The 18985-nt window shown below is 40.8% G+C and overlaps 1 protein-coding gene and 1 non-coding gene across 4 annotated transcripts; both read left to right on the top strand.

Annotated features, from left to right (window-relative positions):
• The first annotated feature begins 2420 nt into the window (after positions 1 to 2420).
• On the top strand, positions 2421 to 17806 carry LGALS8 (galectin 8). 3 transcript variants are annotated; one of them, XM_078383128.1, is made up of 11 exons: positions 2421 to 2970; positions 4064 to 4127; positions 6116 to 6247; positions 9897 to 9985; positions 11329 to 11539; positions 12573 to 12692; positions 13633 to 13689; positions 13777 to 13803; positions 14597 to 14685; positions 16220 to 16385; positions 16939 to 17806. In XM_078383128.1, the coding sequence occupies exons 3-11, from the start codon at positions 6206 to 6208 to the stop codon at positions 17086 to 17088; spliced, it is 951 nt and encodes a 316-aa protein (XP_078239254.1). In that variant the 5' UTR covers positions 2421 to 2970; positions 4064 to 4127; positions 6116 to 6205; the 3' UTR covers positions 17089 to 17806. The 3 variants fall into 3 exon arrangements, with proteins under 3 accessions (XP_078239254.1, XP_078239256.1, XP_078239255.1); XM_078383130.1 differs by lacking the exon at positions 13633 to 13689; XM_078383129.1 differs by lacking the exons at positions 2421 to 2970; positions 4064 to 4127 and having other exon boundaries at positions 6097 to 6247.
• On the top strand, positions 2434 to 2542 carry LOC140703614 (U6 spliceosomal RNA). Its single transcript, XR_012082918.1, has one exon. It is a non-coding gene; the product is annotated as a U6 spliceosomal RNA (small nuclear RNA).
• Positions 17807 to 18985: the final 1179 nt, after the last annotated feature.

The raw sequence follows: 18985 nt of genomic DNA, 5'->3' as shown, positions 1-18985 counted from the left end.
TCATATATATTCAAATAATTAAAAATACATCATTTTGTGAAGGGAGTGCTTTTCTCAGACAACCATGGTGTTATCTGGAGCTTTTCTCCTGAGTCAGATCATCAGATGCCACACAGTTGCTTTCGACCACCTCCTCTCTAAATGATGCACTGACTTGAAGCTGCTAGACTATTTCCACTTTTAAACAATTGTGTAGATACTCTGTGTGATCAATTTGTCCCATAAAGCCTTGCTCTGTCGTGATACAGAGTCCTTCCTCAGAGCAAGGCCCTGTGAAGCCTAGATGAGATGAGAGCGGTATGAGAACTACCTGTGTCAAATGAAAAATAGAACAAAACTTTTTTTCTTGCTGGTGCAGCAGAACAGTACAAACACTCCTAAACAAGGGCCTCTAGGAAGCACTCTACTGCCTACAGGATGACCCCAGACCACCCTTTTTTCCCTTGGATAAAGGGTGGTCAGGACTGTGGGAGTCCAGTGGCTATGGAAGGGGGCAGCAGAGCAAGAAGAGGCCCGTGAGTAATGGATGGTACTGGTGGATGTATAAACTGCTGTATGAGTCAAGAGGCTCCATGAAACTTTTTTTAAAAAATTAGTAGGGCTTCCAACAAATCCTGTCATCCCTCAGCCAATTGGTTTCGACTGAGTGAAGGACTGTACCTTTAGTTGACCAGAGAATAGATGTATATTTATACACCCGTTACAACTGTTGTTGTTGTTAGGTGCCATGAAGTCACCTCCAATTTATGGTGACCATATGAATGAATGATCTCCAAAATGTCTTGGTCCCAATAGTCCTGCTCAGCTCTTGTAAATGTTGGAATTTTTCTAACCTCGCAAGCTGCCTGTTGTTTGTTTCGCTGGGAGGGATCTTTCTGGCCTAAAGTGGCTGTCAGTCTACCAGGCACTAGCCAATCATTTCTTCCCTGCCTCTGAATTCAAAGAGAGCCCTGCTTCCCTGCTCTGTCTCTTTTCCTCTCTAGAGTGTGTACTCAGGTCACAAAGTGAATTACTGAGACTATAAGTACGAGTTAATGAAAAAAGAGGTGGACTAATCTGGGGAACTTCATACTGTTCTGTGAATCTCTGTACTTCTGCTGTGCAGCTAAACCAGAAATTCAAAACTCTGCAAAAGTAAACTCAAAGCTGTCCTTCCTTTATGGAGTCAATTCATCTCATATTCGGTCTTCTTTTTCTGCTGCATTCATTACAAATGCAGGGATACAGTTACTTAGTTTCAGTTCTTCAGGGGAGGCTGTTCTCTCTGTCACTCCACTACCAGGGACATATTTGTGGAGAGAGAAGGAACTTTATTGTCGGCCTCTCCCAAGCTCTGGAACGCCCTGTTGAGAAAGGGCAGGCTAGCTTACTTTCTGTTGCCTTTCTACCAGTGAAAAAAATGTTTTTACTCAGACAGGCCTTGGGCTTGTAAAGTGGGTGGCCCAATAGTATACTGCAACTGAGGGACAGTCAAAGTGGTTGGTTGCTGCCGTTTCTGTCAAGCAGTGTGTTTAATGGCATTTTCATTTTGTTTTTTAAGGCTTAAAATTTGCATTTTTTTAGTGGAAGAAAGGTGGGAAATCAGTTTAATAAATAAACTAAAATGAAAGAAATTCTTCCACAAACACCTTCCCTGAAGGACTGCCAAGTCAGAAGCGTCCCATTCCCTGAGATTTCAGGGCCAAAATCTGAGACTAGGGGCAGAACCTGGGGACAGCCATTTAAATAATTAGATAAATAATTGCTTCATCACATATTTGGTCACACAAGTGTGTTTTTGGCTGACAAAATGCAATGTAAATGGCACAAACACAGAAGTTGTAGAATAGTTTGTAGTTTCCAGCTATTTAGGATGTATCTATGAAATCAGAATGGCTAACAGGAATTAAAAATGTGAAGAGTCAAATACTACAAAGCTGTAAACTTTGTGGTAAATGAGTCACTTGTTTATGTGTATGTGTTTGTGTTGTAAACTATATTAGCTATGCCTGCTTTAGATACTAATCTGTACATTTTAACTAAATTGATCCCTATGGCAAGAGACCTTGTCTTTAGCAGAGCTGAAATCTGATGTTAAACATGCTAATTTGGGATTAAAGCCCATTGAATTTAGTGAGAGTGGTCGGAAGACCAGATGGGCGGGGAATAAATAAATAAATAAATGTACTGTATATCAAAGTAACCCTGTAAAAGGGCTGCGAATCTCAAAATAAAGGCAACTCATTCCATCTGCTGGTGAATTGTAGCACTGCAAAAAAGTTAATCCGCGGTGTTTAAAAATGTAGAGCCAGAGTGATTTCATACGTGAGACGCTTATGGAAGCAGCCAAGGGGTGACTACCTGAGTAGTTGCTAGGAGTGGTAAATGCCTCCTTGCAAGCTCCACTCTCCAGGTTCACAGCTTGGGCGTGTCCCTGGAGTCAAAACTGCGCCTGAATGCACAGTCAGCAGCTCATGTAAGGAAATTGGAGCGCCACAGAGATTAATTAGCATGGCTCCTGCAGAAGGACGGCACGAAGAGTCATGAAGCGTTCCTCTTTTTTTTTTTTTTTTTTTTAATATTTTTCTTTGGTAGTTCTATTTAATTTTACACAGTAGAGTTTGAAAAGTAAAAAGAGAAAAAATGGGTAGTAACCAGAAGGAGGCACGATTAGCTACAAACTCGGGGGCTCCGGGGTGTGAAGACGGACCCCCTCCGCCCCTTTCCTCCTCCCCACCCCCCCGGGGACTGCAAGGCGGGAGAAGCTGTTGGCAAACAAAGAGAGCAGCCGGTCAAAAAAGACTAACGAGACACTGTTGCTTTAAGGGCAGGAGGAGCCTGTCTGTAGGGAATGATGTCATTATGCCGAGGCTATGAACTAGGAAAGAGAAGGAATCCCGAGGAACCATTTTAAACGCTCGCAAGTCAAAAGTACCTCCTCTGGCCCAGCCGAGGCAGAGGCGGCACCTAGAGGGTCTGTCGGCCGAAAAGGTAAGCGGAGCGCGCACGACGCCCCTCCTCGCATTCATGTAATCATGCTTTTTTTTGATCCCGCCCCACTTCGTGAGAATCCACTCCTCCGGGCGATCATATACAAAACGAGACAATTGACACCCAGACCCGAAAGCGACCCCACAATCTCAAACCCCCCCCCAAGAGAGGAAACCTGCCTTAAGGCACGTAGAACTGAAAACATTTAAAAAAAATTTATAAGAAAACCTCACCGTCTGTCTGTGGAAGGGAACCAGGAACACTCCGTATAACGCGACCCTCAATCTAATACGGAGAATACATTCAGCTGGGAGTGGGAACAGTTCACACGTCGGTCTCAGTGCAGTGGACTCGCGGAAGGGCTGCCCGGAGGAAGTGGGGCGGACAAGCAGGCCGTTCTCCCCAGCCCGTAATCAGAGGACTCCCAGCTTTCAGTGGTTCAGATTTCAGAAATGCCTGTAGAGCCCTTGAGACAAGAAGCAAAAGGAGCGTTGAATTTGTTCGACACACTCCGTATCCGAGAAAATGTATAATTTTAAAACCGCTTGGGCAGTGGGGTGGGTTAGTTCTGTAAACAGCCCTTCTAATAATACTGTGCATGAAAGAGCAGCTCCTTTAATTGTGCCATTGCACTGCCTGGTTCACAGAATTGTCGGCGAGCTTCATACGGAAGTTGTTTTGTAGCCATCGGATGCCTTCTACAAATTCTTGCCTCTTGTCCGTGAAGAGAAAAAATAAAACAGTTCAAAGAAAAGATGGAATTGCTGCACAATGTCATTAGGTTGTTGGCATTGGGAGCTTGTTTGTTTGGAATCTTCTAATGTGAACAAAACTAGTGTTGTAAATTAACTTTTTGCTGTATGTAGAGGGGCAGGGAGAGTTGGGCGTACTGGATGACAGCCTTAAAGTATGTCAATCCTCCAGAGGTATTGGGAACTTTTATAGGGAAATGACTGTGCCGTGGACTATAGCAGTACAGCTTATTCAGGGGTAGTGGGGTGTTGATGTAAGTGTATATATCTTCAACAGCACCTGTAGGATTTGTTTCCCTTTCCTCTTGAAGCTCATAGACAGTTATCCTTTTCTTTCTTAGTGTGGATCTTGGTACTGAACATACCTGAACCTGTTGTATATTGTCTCACCAGCAGAACATAGAGGTAGGTGAGTTTATGTCTCATACTAACCATAGCCTGGGGCCCATTATAGTACCAAAAAGAACCCAGGAAAGAGCTGAAATGTTTTAGTTGTGGGTGGAAAGGCAATGTCTGGACACCACAGCTAGCCACTGGAAACCACGTATGCATCCACAAAGCAGAAGGTTAGATCTCATGTACCAGTATTTTACAGGTCTGGTATAAAATCTTAGTAGAGATTTTATACCCGAGTCTGGTTTATGTTGAGTCATCGGATTTTCCAGATATGATAGACCTTTTCTTAAAGTTTTCCAATAATGTATATTGGGAAGTTCGAAATATATGGTATGCAGATTATTACAGCTTGTATAAAAATGGCTGATAATGAACAAAGTGAGGAGCTTAGGCTCATTTGGAACTGCAAAGGCCAGTCAAGCATATTTTCTGCCAATTGGTAGTTTTATGGGTGCTCATTATTGTTTCCAAGATACAGGACAACAGTGTACAATAGGGGCATACACGATAAGAGTGGTGATGCCAGATGTTAGCTAGTATGACTCTCCTAAACCTGCAGAACTTGGGATTTTTTTAAAAAAATCTTTTTCCTAGGGTATTCATTTTCATTTTCTCTCTCTGAGTTTTATTGGAATTTATAATTCAAGCCTCTTGTATGAAGCTTGAATATAATTCCTCTGTTGTGAGCAACAGACAAGCCTAAAGAGAAAATGAAACCAAATGTGCCTTAGTGGTATGTGCTGTGCACACAAATTATAGTCACATACCAATCTTCAACTTCTCCCATCCTCAGAATTCCTACAGAGGACTGTGAGAGGCTGTAGTAATTTTGTTAATTTATTTATTTAGAACATTTCTATTCCACCCTCTATTTTGCAATCTTTGGGCAGAATATAGGAATAGAAGCAATATTAAAGCAATTCAGTTTAACAAAAATCAAAACACGTAAACTGTATGCCATCATTAAAAACCCAAGAACAATAATAAAGCCTCCACAGCCTATTGCTTTAATCCCCAGAGCCTTTGGTGGAAAACCATGTTTTAACTTGGCACCAAAGTGTTGGTGTCAGCCAGACTTGTATGGGGAGAGTATTTATTAACTGGGCTGTTACAGCTGAGAAAGGGGAAGTGAGCAGAATGGTTTTTTCTAACAATCAAATCTCTCTCTTATATGCTATTGTGCCCCCTTCCCTTTACATTTCTCAACGGAACTTTTACCATATGTAACCAGAATTAGCAATGCAAAGGCAGCATGTGGCCCTCGGAATCAATTTTAAGCCTCCTCACCCACCAGTGTAACTAAAATTCAGCAAGAAACTGGGAAAAGCCCTTTCTTTAAAAGCATAAGGTTCTTGTTTCGAAGAGTTCTTGCTAATTTGTAGAACTGAAAGGAAAGCAAGTTTTAAGCAGTGAAATTGTTGCAAGGGTAAGTAGCCTGGCAAGGTTACTTAACCTGACAATATAATGCGCTATAAACTCAGACCTGGAAAGAGTGATATATATATATATATATTTAGCAGTACTCCCAAAATCCCACAGCAAGCACAACCAGGGACTCTGAGATTCTGGGACTCTTCATACCAAATATAACTTTTCCAAGCTCTGCACCACCTTGTCTCTATTGCTATCTCTTTTGCACTATTTCTTCTTTCTGTGTTTTATCCTTCCTTGGCAGTTATTCAGGATCATGTTCATTTTTGAATGCATGCCATATTGATTTCAAGGGTATACATTTAAGGTGGGAAGGTTTCTGTCAGTGTCTAGCCATAGCCTTGGCCATTTTGGGACTGTCAACTGAAAAAAAAGCCCTGGTTACAGTTCATTTAGGGTATTTTGGGAAGTGCCTACTCCCATACTGTACAATGAGACCCCATATTGGGTGCTTGCATCTTTGAAGATGGCAAGGGCTTTCCCCACCATGGCACCCTAATGATTGAGCACCGTACCCAAACCTTTTTACCAAACACCCGTTTAAACATTGTTGTGTTCACTCACAGCTTGACACCGGTGCTGTTTGTGGTCTTCTTCTCGAGGCACATACCTCATCATTTGGAGGCTAAAGACTTCTGAATACAAGAGGACAGAAAATGATATCCTTGGACAATTTTCAGAAGACAGTCCAGAGACCGGTAATTATCTCCTTCTTTTCTTATTGATATCAATAGCTTTTGGTTTTTCATCTTAGAAAGGCTGTGGGCATGTGAGGTTTAGAGAGGAAGAACTCAAAGTGGGTGATGAGGAAGACCAGTAGAAATGCAACCTAAAGTAGCCTTTGGGATTGTGGACTGAGAAAGGGGAGGGGGGTGGGAAGGACTCTTGGTGGGAGATGATGACAGTACAATCCTATACATATTTAAGCAGCAGGAGCTGCTACGGCAGCCTTCCACAGCTATAACAAACCACGTGCCTGTCTCTCCTCTGGGGAAAAAGGACACAGGTGTGCTAACGAGTCCTAGTCAGATTTCTGCATTTCTTAAAATTAAATTTGCTCTGAGCTCCAAATCCATGTCGTACAGCTTGAGTGGGCAACTTTGACAGTACCAGAATCCAGTATTGTGCCCCGGGATTCTCCAGGGAAGAGGCTTTTGGATGAAAAAAAAAAGGCAACAAAACCCAGAAGTGGCTGGGCTTATTTCCAGTTTTCAGGAAGAGGGCTTTTGGGGTGTGAAATACTGTTGTTAGTTGAAAAGGCCCTGCTCCCCATTTGAAAGGTCGGTCTCTGCTCATAGAAACTTCCAGGAGCAGTTCATCCTTTTCCCTACTCTTCTGGGGAAGAGCTTTTTTCAGGCAGGTGGTGCAGCATGTCTGCTGGGGCCGGTAGGTTACAATTTCTCATGGCCCAGCTGTTGTACAAGGGTAGTGCAACCATCATTAAGCAATTCCTGTATCAGCAACATGTTCCATGTAAGCCCATCTCACGCAAATCAGTAGCTGTGTGTTGAAAATCAAGCACTTTAAAATCAAGTGCTTGTCAGAGCCTCTCTATAGTCTTGTTACCACTGACATCTGCCAGTTCTTGCTCTGGAATCACAACCTTTTATATTCAGCGGTTTGCGGCAGCATCATGAAGCAGGATTTCTTTCTCAGGGCATCAGCTCTGAATGATTACTGTTCAAGACATTACAGGATTGATAATTTCAATCTTGTGCAGCCAGACTTGCAGATTCTGTCAAAAGAAATGCAGTGGAAAATGCCTGGGACAGCATGGCACAGCTTTGGTATTCTCTTATGTGTTGAAGTTGTGGTATCAACAGTTAATGTACAGTTGTGTTCAAAATTATTCAGCCCCCAATGCTGTAAAGGGGTTTAGGGACTATAGTGTACATTTGGAATTGTATTCAGAATGAAATCCTACAAGGACGTTTTAAAGAACCAAATGCAACTAAAATAACATCAATTGTTTATGTAATACAGTAGTAAATGTTTCTTTTGTGGTTTCTTCATTGCCACAATTATTCAACCCCTTAAAGACTACCACTCTGAAGAAGAGAGGTTCATTCAGGTGTTTTCGAACAGGTATTGAAAACACCTGTGGATGTCACCGAGCACCAATCAAGCATAATAAGCACCAATTAGGCAGCTTTAAAAGGACTGTGATACTCAGCTCCTTCTAGACATTTACTGGTGTGGTTACAAACATGGTGAAGTCAAGAGAATGGTCCAGGAAGACAAGAGAAGAGGTGATTTGTCTTCACAGGAAGGGCAATGGCTATAAGAAGATTGCAAAGAAGTTAAACATATCAAGAGACACCATAGGAAGCATCATTCGCAAATTCAAGGCAAAGGGCACTGTTGAAATGCTACCTGGTCGTGGAAGAAAGAAGATGCTGACTTTGACTGCTGTGTGCTACCTGAAGCGTAGAGTGGTGAAAAGTCCCCGTGTGACTGCTGAGGAACTGAAAAAAGATTTGTCAGATGTGGGTATAGAAGTTTCAGCTCAGACAATAAGGCGCACACTGCATAATGAAGGTCTCCGTGCCCCCTTGCTGTCTCCCAAGAATAAGAAGAGTGCAGTATGCCAAAAGTCATGTGGGCAAACCACAAAAGTTGTGGGATAGTGTTCTGTGGACTGATGAAACAAAATTAGAACTGTTTGGGCCCATGGATCAACGCTATATTTGGAGGAGGAAGAACAAGGCATATGACGAAAAGAACACCTTGCCTACTGTGAAGCATGGCGGAGGGTCAATAATGCTTTGGGGCTGTTTTGCTTCTGCAGGTACAGGGAAGCTTCAGCGTGTACAAGGTACCATGAATTCTCTTCAGTACCAGGAGATATTGGATGAAAATGTGATGCAGTCCGTCACACACCTGAGGCTTGGGAGACGTTGGACCTTTCAACAGGACAATGATCCCAAGCATACCTCCAAGTCCACTAGAGCATGGTTGCAGAGGAAAGGCTGGAACATTTTGGAGTGGCCATCGCAGTCACCAGACTTAAATCCGATTGAGAACCTCTGGTGGGACTTAAAGAAAGCAGTTGCAGTGCGCAAGCCTAAGAATTTGACTGAACTGAAGGCTTTTGCCCATGAAGAATGGGCGAAGATACCCGTAGATCGCTGCAAGACACTTGTGTCAAGCTATGCTTCACGTTTAAAAGCTGTTATAACTGTAAAAGGATGTTGTACTAAGTACTAAGATTGAGTGTCACTTGGGGGTTGAATAAAAACTAATAATGATGTGAGCACAGAAAAGACATTTGTAGTTATTTCATTATAAACTTAAGGTTATATTTCTCTGACCTACAAGTGCCTCTTTCATGTAAATGTAAGCAAGATGACTGAATGATCAAAATCAATGTCAAAATGGCCAAAACATTCAATTTCAGTGGGGGCTGAATAATTTTGAACACAACTGTAATTTAAAGGTTGTAGGTTCAAATTAGGGAGGAGACCTGGAATAAAACCTTCGTTCAGTTTACTGTGCGACATTGACCCAGTCATGCTCTGTCAAGCTCCCTTGTTTTGTAAAGGTGTAAGAAGTACAAAGAGTGTGATAAAAATGTGTAAATAGTACAACCAAATGATTGGAATCCATATGCAGAAGTCGAGATTTTCCTCACCAGACCAGTGTACTGATCATCACAGTATAAAACAGGTCTGTGATAGCACAAGGTGGTGTTGAAGTTCCATGATGTAATAATATTTTCCTCACATCGGCTTGTAAAGATTTCCATCAGGGAGGGGAACCTTCAGCCTGAGGGCCTGATGTGGCCCACAAAGGGTTGAGATCTGTTCTGTGGGGATCTGCAGAACCCAATCCATTGCTGCAGAGCCTCCAATATATCTAGCCAGGCTTCCTGTTCTGTTCTTGGTGCAGTGCCATGATCCTTTTAGCTGGCATGTCCCAGACATGGCATCTAGATGAGCTTTACTCCATTGGTTCTGTCCTAGCAGGGAGAAGTTGTGTTCCCACACAGAAATGTTGACACTTTAGTTGGGAAGCTGTGGACATTAGAGGATGTTAGTCACATTCCCCAACATTGTCTGACCTGGACAAAATCCAGCTCTCCCTCCCCCCATTTCCGTTTCCTGCTTCTTCCTTAATCTGTGTACACTGCCTTTCTATTTCCCATGCATTCTTTACTAAGAGTTTCTTAGCATGAGGTAAATTCAAGTGGTACTTTCTGCTGTTGGTGGGAGAGGCATTGAGTCCCTTTCAGTGCCTGGCAGTTAATGAAATAAATGAAAAGTGAGGACTACAAATAAACTACAAACAAAATCTGTTTTTCCTTCAAGCCCGAGACATCATTACTCATACTTTCCCTCTTTGTTACAGATGGTTCCTTATGTTGAGACTCTGACTGGTGGTCTTGTACCTGGAGAACTTGTCGTAATGCGTGGCTTAGTTCCAGAAGACTCAGAGAGGTAAGGGTTGAAATTACGTGTTCGTAAAGAGCAGTTTTGTAGATAGTATTATGTGCAAGTTTGTTAAGAAAGAACAGAAGTACATACTTCTGTAGTAATATATTTCTTTTGTGAAGTAATAATGCGCATTATCATTTGCTCGAAGACTTCCTCCTCCACTGACTATCAATTTTGATCAAAAGACAGGCTCTATAATGTAGGTACTAGGAAATTAGTTCTCAGACTTAATTTCAAAAATATATGCAACTTGGGGGAAATCATTGGCAAAAATCCCCCCATTGAGAAATAACAGAGGAGTTGACTCACCATCCCCACTGATTCAGTGTGCCTACTCTAGTTGTGACTTACTACTGAAATCCACTTCAACCATTGCATTGTTTCCAGTGCTGTAAATTCTGCTTGTGCAAAAGTGGAATCCAGCAGAAGTGTGTGAGGATACGATTCCTCTTCCCGCTGCAGTCCTTTTAAGTATCCCAAAAACCTGTTCCAGAGAGCCACCAAGCCCTCTGGAGTTAGTTTTTGGGAAGCTCTCACAGGGCTTGGGTGGTGATGGTTCAGAAGTCGAATACTGAAACCCGTGTTATGCTATGGTTTTATGCCAGTATTAGGCCAAGGTTTTATTTTGCAGGACATAATTTCATATTGATTTCTTTTTAAAAATTGAAGTAGAGTGTGCAGGTAATGATAAAATGAATCAAGATGCAAAATACCAGGTTTATACACTTTAAGGTATTTATAAAATAGTTGCCAGAACTAACTGGTTAGAATTTTGAATTTGTCTTTATCAAATTGCCATAGGCTTGAGCACATGAGCTCTTCTTGTCAAAATGAGGGTTCACTAAGCATCTTCCATGGCTATTATACAGGCAGTGATGGAGCCTTCAGTTTCATCCAACAGGCAGTGGTCATCATCTGTGTCAGGAGCTGAACACAGTGGAGATGAGGCTAGAGGTGTAAAATTTCTGAAAATGTCCATTTTTTCTGAAAAAAAAAAAACAGATAAATGGAAATGTTCAGAAATCTTACATCTCTAGTTGAGGCTCATGATCCTGTTGCAATGAGTGAAAATTTTAATCTTCAATTGGGGGGCCCACTTAACAAGCAATAGTCCAGTTATCTGTGATATGTGAGCATATTATGTTGTCCAGGAGCCAGAGAAGAGGTTGGAGGCCCCTGCTAGTCATGGTCAGGGTTTGATGTGCTTATAACAGATGTAGAAGATAGAATAAGTTTTCCCTTTCTTGCAGGTGTTCATTGAACTGTTTTCCTTTCCTTTCTGAGAGGGTTGCTTTATATTACCTCTGGATGGGCGGCACTGATCAATGTGTCCAACTTATTCCTAGGTTCCAGGTAGATTTCCAGTCTGGCAGTAGCACCAAACCTCGTGCTGACGTGGCCTTTCATTTCAACCCTCGTTTCAAAAGGTCTGGTTGCATTGTTTGCAATACTCTGCAAAATGAAAAATGGGGCTATGAAGAGATCACTTACGAGATGCCGTTTGAAAAAGGAAAGCCATTTGAAATTGTTTTTATGGTTCTACATGATAAATTCCAGGTGAGGTGGTCAGTATTGATGGCTCGTTTAACCTGATGAGTCAACAGGCGTGGTGGATGCAATTGGGGCAAAATTATTTATTTTCTTAATGATATTTTATCACATTGTTCCACAGAAGAAATAGCGCTCAGGATAGCTAGCAATGTCCCTAAAAAGAAAGTGAAAGATAAAGGTATTAAAAGAATAAGAATTGGGGGTGGGGGGGGAGAAAGAGAAGATTTTTAAAAGCTGATGTGAAAAGATAAGTCTTCCTGCCCTTCCTGCTGATAACTTTAAGAGGAACGCATTCCATAATGTAGGAGTAGCAGAAGAGAAAACCCCCTGACCCCTCAAGAAGATTTTAACATCAGGGCACATTCATAACAAACTTACAGTCCCTGAGCCAGGCTTCATGCCAATTAAGTGTTTGTTAAAACTAACATGTTGAGTTAGGAACCAATTAACCTCAGAAAGCAGTGGGCAATTTAAACAGTCTTCCTGGCTTCTGCAGAAGGGAGTTTGCAGCTCAAACTTAAATCGGTAAGACTGACATGTTGCCTGGCTTGCATGTCTTCTGATCTAATTTCTTGTTTCTGGGTCAGTGTTTTTCGCATTCATTGCTAGTAACCTTGCATTGGAATAGGTGTGACACTGACTAAAATATGTGGTAGTAGTGTGCTTGTAGTCATCATTGTAGTTCAGAGAAAACCAGGTTCACACATGGAGTACAGTCTTGACTATGTCCATAAGACTGACCTTGGTAGTCTCTGCTAATAGCCAGTAATATATATAGAAAGTACCCACCAGACTGAGTGTTTCTGAACTACTGAGCAGAATAACTTAATGAAATTTTGTCTGTCTCTACATGTTATTCATAGCTAGATGCTCTGAGAAATGTAGACCAGGAGAAGTTGCTGAAATCTGAGTTTGAAGTCTGTGACATGAGAGGAACATAGAATGAGATGTGTTTGTATTGATGCAGGAAAAATATAAAGATGTATGAACAAATTTTAATTAGTGTGTGGAGGTTTTTGTTAATGTTCTTTTCCCCTAGGTATCTGTAAATGGAAAGCATTTGTTGCTTTACAAACATAGAATTAAACTGGAAAAAGTAGACACCCTTGGGATATATGGGAATGTGGAAATCAGTATGATTGGCTTTGTTTCAAATAAGGTAAGTTGTTACACGACATCACAGCTTTTGGGGGGGTTCCTCTAAATAGACAATGCAAGCATTTGCCTCTAATGTTGTGCTGAAATGAAACATAAAGGACTACTTCATAACTAAGAACAGAGCGGAGTTGGTCCACTTCGCTCGCAGCCAGAAGTTGTGGAAGAGACCCTATCCACTTTGTTCCTCAGACAGAAGATGAGAGAAGTTGGTGGCTGTAGTACTAGCCAGTGACGAAGGTAGAGAGTGCCTGTAGTAGAGGGACAGTGTTTCTATAGGCCGTGGCTCTGGCAACTTCAGTCCTTCTAATTTTATGGGACTTCCAAGTTGATTTTCTTTTTTAAAGAAAAAGGTATCTTAAGAGGTGGATGTGGTTAATAATGGTACCATTCCTTGTATACCCCCCAAAAAACCAGGTTTAAGTTAAATTTGGAGAACTCATGGTTCCCTGCCCTATTTTACAATCTCTGCAAATGGGTAGAATATTTATCAGCAGGATGTTTTTGTATTGCTCATGAAATCATATTTTGCATGTTGATTTTCAACCTAATTTAGCAGACAAATGAAATGGTAGATAGGCTTTTGACAATAGGCATCACAGTTCTTCATCTCAAAAGCAGGCTGATTCACAACCTTTCTGTAATATTATTACCTTGCTCATGTCCCAAAGTAGTTGAAAACCACTCCTCTTCCAGCTTGCTGGCAGAATGCTGGATGTGTTAATGTGCCATCAAGTCACTTCTGATTTATGATGATCCTAATAGGGTTTTCCAAGTGTGGGAGAATTTTAAGGAATGGTTTTACCATTGCCACCTCTCCAGACTGAGCAGGGATTTGAACCCCTGCTTTATGCTAGCAGATTCATATTTAGAGATCACGGTTGATTTAGATGGCTTTTCTATGACTGACGGTGTTGAACTCTCAACCTATCCTTTCTTTGCAGTCTTTGCAAGGTTCTCAGCCTTCCTTGCTAGGGACAACAAAGAAAAACACAGGAAATGTATGTACAGTATTCTCATTCTATGGCTAGGTTCATGGCTGTTTTTCCTTACATGTGTACGTAAATCTGTCTTTTTCTTACCAACAGGAAGAATTGCCTGATAGTTCACAGTTTGTAAGTATCCACCTACATATAAATGCATATAAAGCACAGCATTCAGAAATTAAGGAAATAGCGTTAAGCTGTTCTATGTGCCATTTTAGTACAGAAGCTTCTCCCACTTTTAAAATATTGAGATCAGGAGATAGTAAAATTATAAATCAGGTTTTTAAAGAGCACAGCAGATTTATGGTTTGCCAAGTCTTTTTTTAAAGCTTAATTTTGTCAACAGCAAAGAAACTTTCTGTCGCTACACTGGGGAACAGGGAAATCCTAGTTTGCTCTAGTTAGGTACTGTATTGACTATTGGTTTGTGGCGGGTTCTGTTCTTGATCATCCCAGAGTGCAGGACACATAACAATGGGCTGAAGTTACAGGAAGCCAGGATTTGGTTGAATATCAGAAAAAATGTCCTGTTAGACCAATACGAACACAATACCTCAACAGGTGGCGAGTGCTCCAATAGTGAACGCATTCAAGAGAAACTTAGACAACCACCCAGCAGATATCCACCCAGGATTCCTGCCTCGAGCAGGGGGTTGGACCGGATGGCTGTATAGGCCCCTTCCAACTTCACTATTCTGTGCTTCTATGAACACGTGCCTTAGCGATGCAGTGTTATGTAATAAGAAAACAGCTCAGCCTGAGGAATATATATCTGTTCACAAGCGGACCAATGTTTGAAGCCTGCCCACATTACAATTTTACAGTGCAATCATTTGCATGTTTGTTCTGACATGTCTCACTGAACTGAGTGGGATTTGTCTAGGACTACAGCAGTAATTCCAGTAATTGTCATATTTTTCAGGTGCTTCCTTATTTTGCACGACTGCATTCTTCTCTTGAGCCTGGGCGAACAATTGTTATTAAAGGTGAAGTTAAAGAGAAAGCACAAAGGTTAGTAAAACCAAGAGGTGTTCATAATGTACATTAGAATGCTCTGTCAGTGTGTGTGTGTGTCCTAGCAATGTTTCCTCACAGATCTACTGAGTAAAATGGGACTTAAGCCTTAGCAAGATTACATAGAACATCAGCCCATGCTACCATCAGTTGCTGAGCTGGATCTCAACCCTCCCTGGTGGAGATCTTTACAAGTAGATGTGAGGATAATATTATTGCATCATGAAACTTCAATAACACCTTGTGCTATTACAGAGCTGCTTTATACTGTGCTCATCAGCAAAACAGTACACTGGTCTGGTGAGGAAAATCTTGACTCTTGCGTATGAATTCCAGTCATTTGGTTGTACTATTTACACATTTTTATCACACCCTTTGTACTTCTTACACCTTTACAAAACAAGGGAGCTGTTGCTATCTGCTGAAGATTGCTGGTTTTTGTAAACAATTCAGCTTTTTGCAGAGGGGAAAAAAAAGGCTAATATGGGATCAGGAAAGATTTACGGTGATACAGTGGTGCCCTTCTACCAGGATAATGGGCACTGTTCCCCAGGCTGCTTCAGAGGATTGGAACAGTTGGAGAAGGAAAAATAGTTTTGGAATGAGGAACTCCATCTATGAAAGATTTTCAAGGACACACTTGTAGCCCCTTGAAATCAGAGTAGTTTTCAAATGTTTTCTAAACGTTTTATATATTTTGGTCATGCTATTTGTACATGATCTTCTGAGAGATCATGAATGGTAGCAAATATTTAGGACAGATATTAACCAAAATATTTGTGACACACATGTGGTTTCCTACAAGGTTGTCCATGTACTAAGATCACAACAAAATGCAATATAGTTTGGAAAATCTACTTGTTTATTCTACAAGACCCAAAATCCACCAGGTAGGCTGGTTGTGAGGTTTTGGGAGTTGTTGTTCAAACAAATCTTTTGTACCCTTGCAGCCCATGCTTTGAAAAGCAGGAAAAAGTTTCTTGTGTAGAAGTTCTCCTAAAACATATGCCTTTTCTGTGCAGAAAGCAAAAACAGAGCTGATACTATCCTCAGTAGCTTTTAAGACTATTTATTTCCTTTAAAAATGCAGTTCTTAATTAGAAACTTACAAAGAACTGGAGAAAACTAAGAAGATCCAATTTGTGTAAAATGATTTATAAACAGCTCAACACATTTTTGCTTGAATTTTTCTGGCCATCTGCAGGCCAAAATGATGTCTGCCTGTAGAGATTTTAAGGAAGTGTATTTTAGAAACGGAAGTTTGCCAGGATCCATATTCATAGAATCTCTGAAATGTTGTTTTCCACCAAAGGAGGCCATATCTAGGGTGTTGTGGTGAAACAGCTGTTTATGAGAGTAAATTACATTGCTGATGGTGATAAACCTTAAGAATGGTACTTGCTGATTTTATGAAAATTGAGTCCTACTCAGTTCTCTCCCCCCAATTTCTTCAGGTTCTCTCTGCCCCCTCAATAAAAGAACTGTTTAACAGCAGCCTTCCTACTATTTCTATTTCCTTTTTTGTTTCTAGCTTTGCTATTAACCTTAAGCCCAGTGACTCCAAGGATATTGCCTTGCATCTAAATCCCCGAATGAAAGAGAAAGCCTTTGTGAGGAATTCTTATCTGTCCAGTGGTTGGGGAGAAGAAGAAAAGCACATGACCCATTTTCCTTTCAGTCCAGGAATGTACTTTGAGGTAATTCACTAAGCGAAGTGGCTGACATACTATTCTTAATGTAGACACTTGCTTGGGCCTTAAAAGGAGGTGGGATGCCATCAAAACGTGGGATGGAATAGGCAGTGCTGTTAGGAAAGCGGTTACATGGACCTGGACTTTACTCTGCAAGTTAGGAAGATTGTTCTGGGTCTTCTTGCTGAGTAGATATGCACAAAATCGCATCACAAGGCATACATTGGAAAAAGTTGCTGTGGTCTCTGCCTGCTACTAGAATGGGGCCCCATAAATCCTTCCCAAGCTGGAATTTGGTTAATGAGCAAGAAGCACCTTCAACTCTTTGCAAATGATTCCTAAAACTAAATGGGCGGCTTCTGGATAGCTCAGTGGTTTAGTTATCAGGTTGCGGAGCTAGAGGTTAGGATTTCCTCAGCGTGCCTCTTTGACAAGGGCTGGACTTGATGATCCATGGGGTCCCTTCCGGTTCTAAGATTATTGTAATTTTTTCTGAAGTATCCACAGATTGCATGTATATTCTGCTTAACTAAGGATGCTGTTGTCTTTAACTTTTCAGCTGATAATACTCTGCAAAGCCCATCAATACAATGTTGCTATTAATGGCATGCATACTTTAGAGTACAAACATCGGTTTAAACAACTCAACAAGATCAACGTTGTGGAAATATCTGGGGATATTGACTTACTAGATGTGAGGAGCTGGTAGCTATGAAGAAATCGTGTGCAATTTCCAAGACGTTTCCTTTATCCTTCCACTCTAATATATATAAAGTATCTTGGGAAATATTTTGGACTTTTCATGGAACAAAGTATTCTGGTTAATAACTAACAGGTTTTATAGAATGTGTGCACTGTACCAATTATTAGTATACAGAGTGATAACTACTAGCTGTTGCTTCTGAGATTACTTCAAATTCAACATTAAATGTATATACCATTGAAGTTTCATAAAGTACAGTGATGACTGTCAAGCTTTTACATTTCTACTTTTACAAACCTTTGTAAAAGTAATGGCCAATATAGTCACTGTGACAGAAATCATTAGACGTTTGACTGACTGTATAACAGTAGAAGCTATTCTCTTATGGGCACCATTATTACTCTACAATTCCATTAAAACAAGTGCCACTGAGTTCAGTGAGCTTGGTCTGCTTCGAGTTTTTGCACTATCTAAAGAAACTTCAACCAAATCTCCTTCCGTAAAGGGACATGATTCAAATGAAAGAGTGCAGATGTTTTTACCAGATAAGTCTGTTTTTTTAAAGCATAGATAATTGAGATGATAGGTTTATGATCCATATTTTCAGCAGATCTCCTCAAAAGATTTGTATGCACTTCTGATGTGTTCAGAATTGAAATACAACTTCTGTGAAGCGATTTAGAAAAATGTTTGCTTTCCTAAAATAAAACCAAAATGATGTTAAGGTTGGTGTTTTCTTTTTTAAAAAAAACAATATGTCATTTAAAATCATTAGCATATTCAGTATTAAACCAATAAATGTAGTTAATGTAGTCCCATTTCCAACTTGAATATGGTCAGTTGAGGAGCTCCGAGTCCTCAATTAAGAATTAACAAAGATTCTCCTATTGGTATTTTCATGCTCTGAAAGGGAGAAATACAGCTTTCCATCAACAGTTAAGAAAGGGGTGAAGAGTTATTAATTAGCTCTTCCCCTCCATGAGAAACTTCAGCAGCAGCTTGAATGTCCAAATGGCAGGAAAGGGGGAAAGAAAAGCTTGGAAGCATGATATATCTCCCCCTAACTCTCAAACTTTGACAGATTTAAAGCAGGCCAGCTTGAGTTCTGCAAGGATATTGAGAGTTGAAATGGTGGAGCTATATGGTGAATCTAAAGCTAAAGTAAGCTCAAGGATTCAAAAATTATATAAGGTGGGGGAATGGAAACCTTTTGAACCATGTGAACTTGTGGATAATGTGAATGATAGAGCAACCCTACTAAAAGAATTAAATGCATTTTCTGCTACTGAAGAGTTCTTTCAGAGCTAGGAGCTATTTCTAAATAGAAGATGGCCAAAAAATATACATGCTGCAATACTTCTTGAAATTAAGAAAAAATAACATTCAGTTCATTGTCGTCCACTCAGCAAAACAGCCTTCTGGGTCATTTAAAAAAGGGGGGCAAGGAAGCAGCCAGCCAACTTTACACACAGCAAAGCAAACAAGAACACTAAGAAGTTCCCTCAAATATACAACTTTAAAGGAAGAAATACGTAGCAAATTAACACAAAAATTTTAAAGTAGATTTTAACTAATTTTTTTTGGGGGGTGGGGGAACAATTAAAAAAAAAAACACAGCCCTCTCCACAAACAAAAACAAGAAAAGCAAACAAAAGATCTTCCCCAATCAAGGCTACTAGAATATGGGGCAATTCCCCACCAATTGGTGCTCCCAGGGAACCCAATTCTTCATTGTGTACCATAGCAGCACCAGGTAATCCATAATCCAAGATGGAGCATATTACAACACAACTCCTCCTCACTGGGTGCCAATCAGTCCAGGCCCTTTTACATACTCAAAATGCCTGCTCCCCTTCTTAGACATACTGATTAGCTGCTGATAGTAGGTCTCACAATTCTATTG

Source organism: Pogona vitticeps, chromosome 1 (genome assembly GCF_051106095.1).
Source record: "Pogona vitticeps strain Pit_001003342236 chromosome 1, PviZW2.1, whole genome shotgun sequence".
In the NCBI taxonomy this organism is placed as follows: Eukaryota; Metazoa; Chordata; class Lepidosauria; order Squamata; family Agamidae; genus Pogona; species Pogona vitticeps.
Note: the sequence above shows the minus strand (reverse complement) of the source record. Positions and strands in the feature narration are given on the sequence as shown.

Coding starts and splice junctions, on each gene's coding strand:
- LGALS8 (XM_078383128.1), top strand. CDS start 6,206: ATGATATCCTTGGACAATTTTCAGAAGACAGTCCAGAGACCG. Junction 11,540..12,572: donor TTCTACATGATAAATTCCAG/GTGAGGTGGTCA, acceptor CTTTTCCCCTAG/GTATCTGTAAATGGAAAGCA. Junction 13,804..14,596: donor TGCCTGATAGTTCACAGTTT/GTAAGTATCCAC, acceptor CATATTTTTCAG/GTGCTTCCTTATTTTGCACG.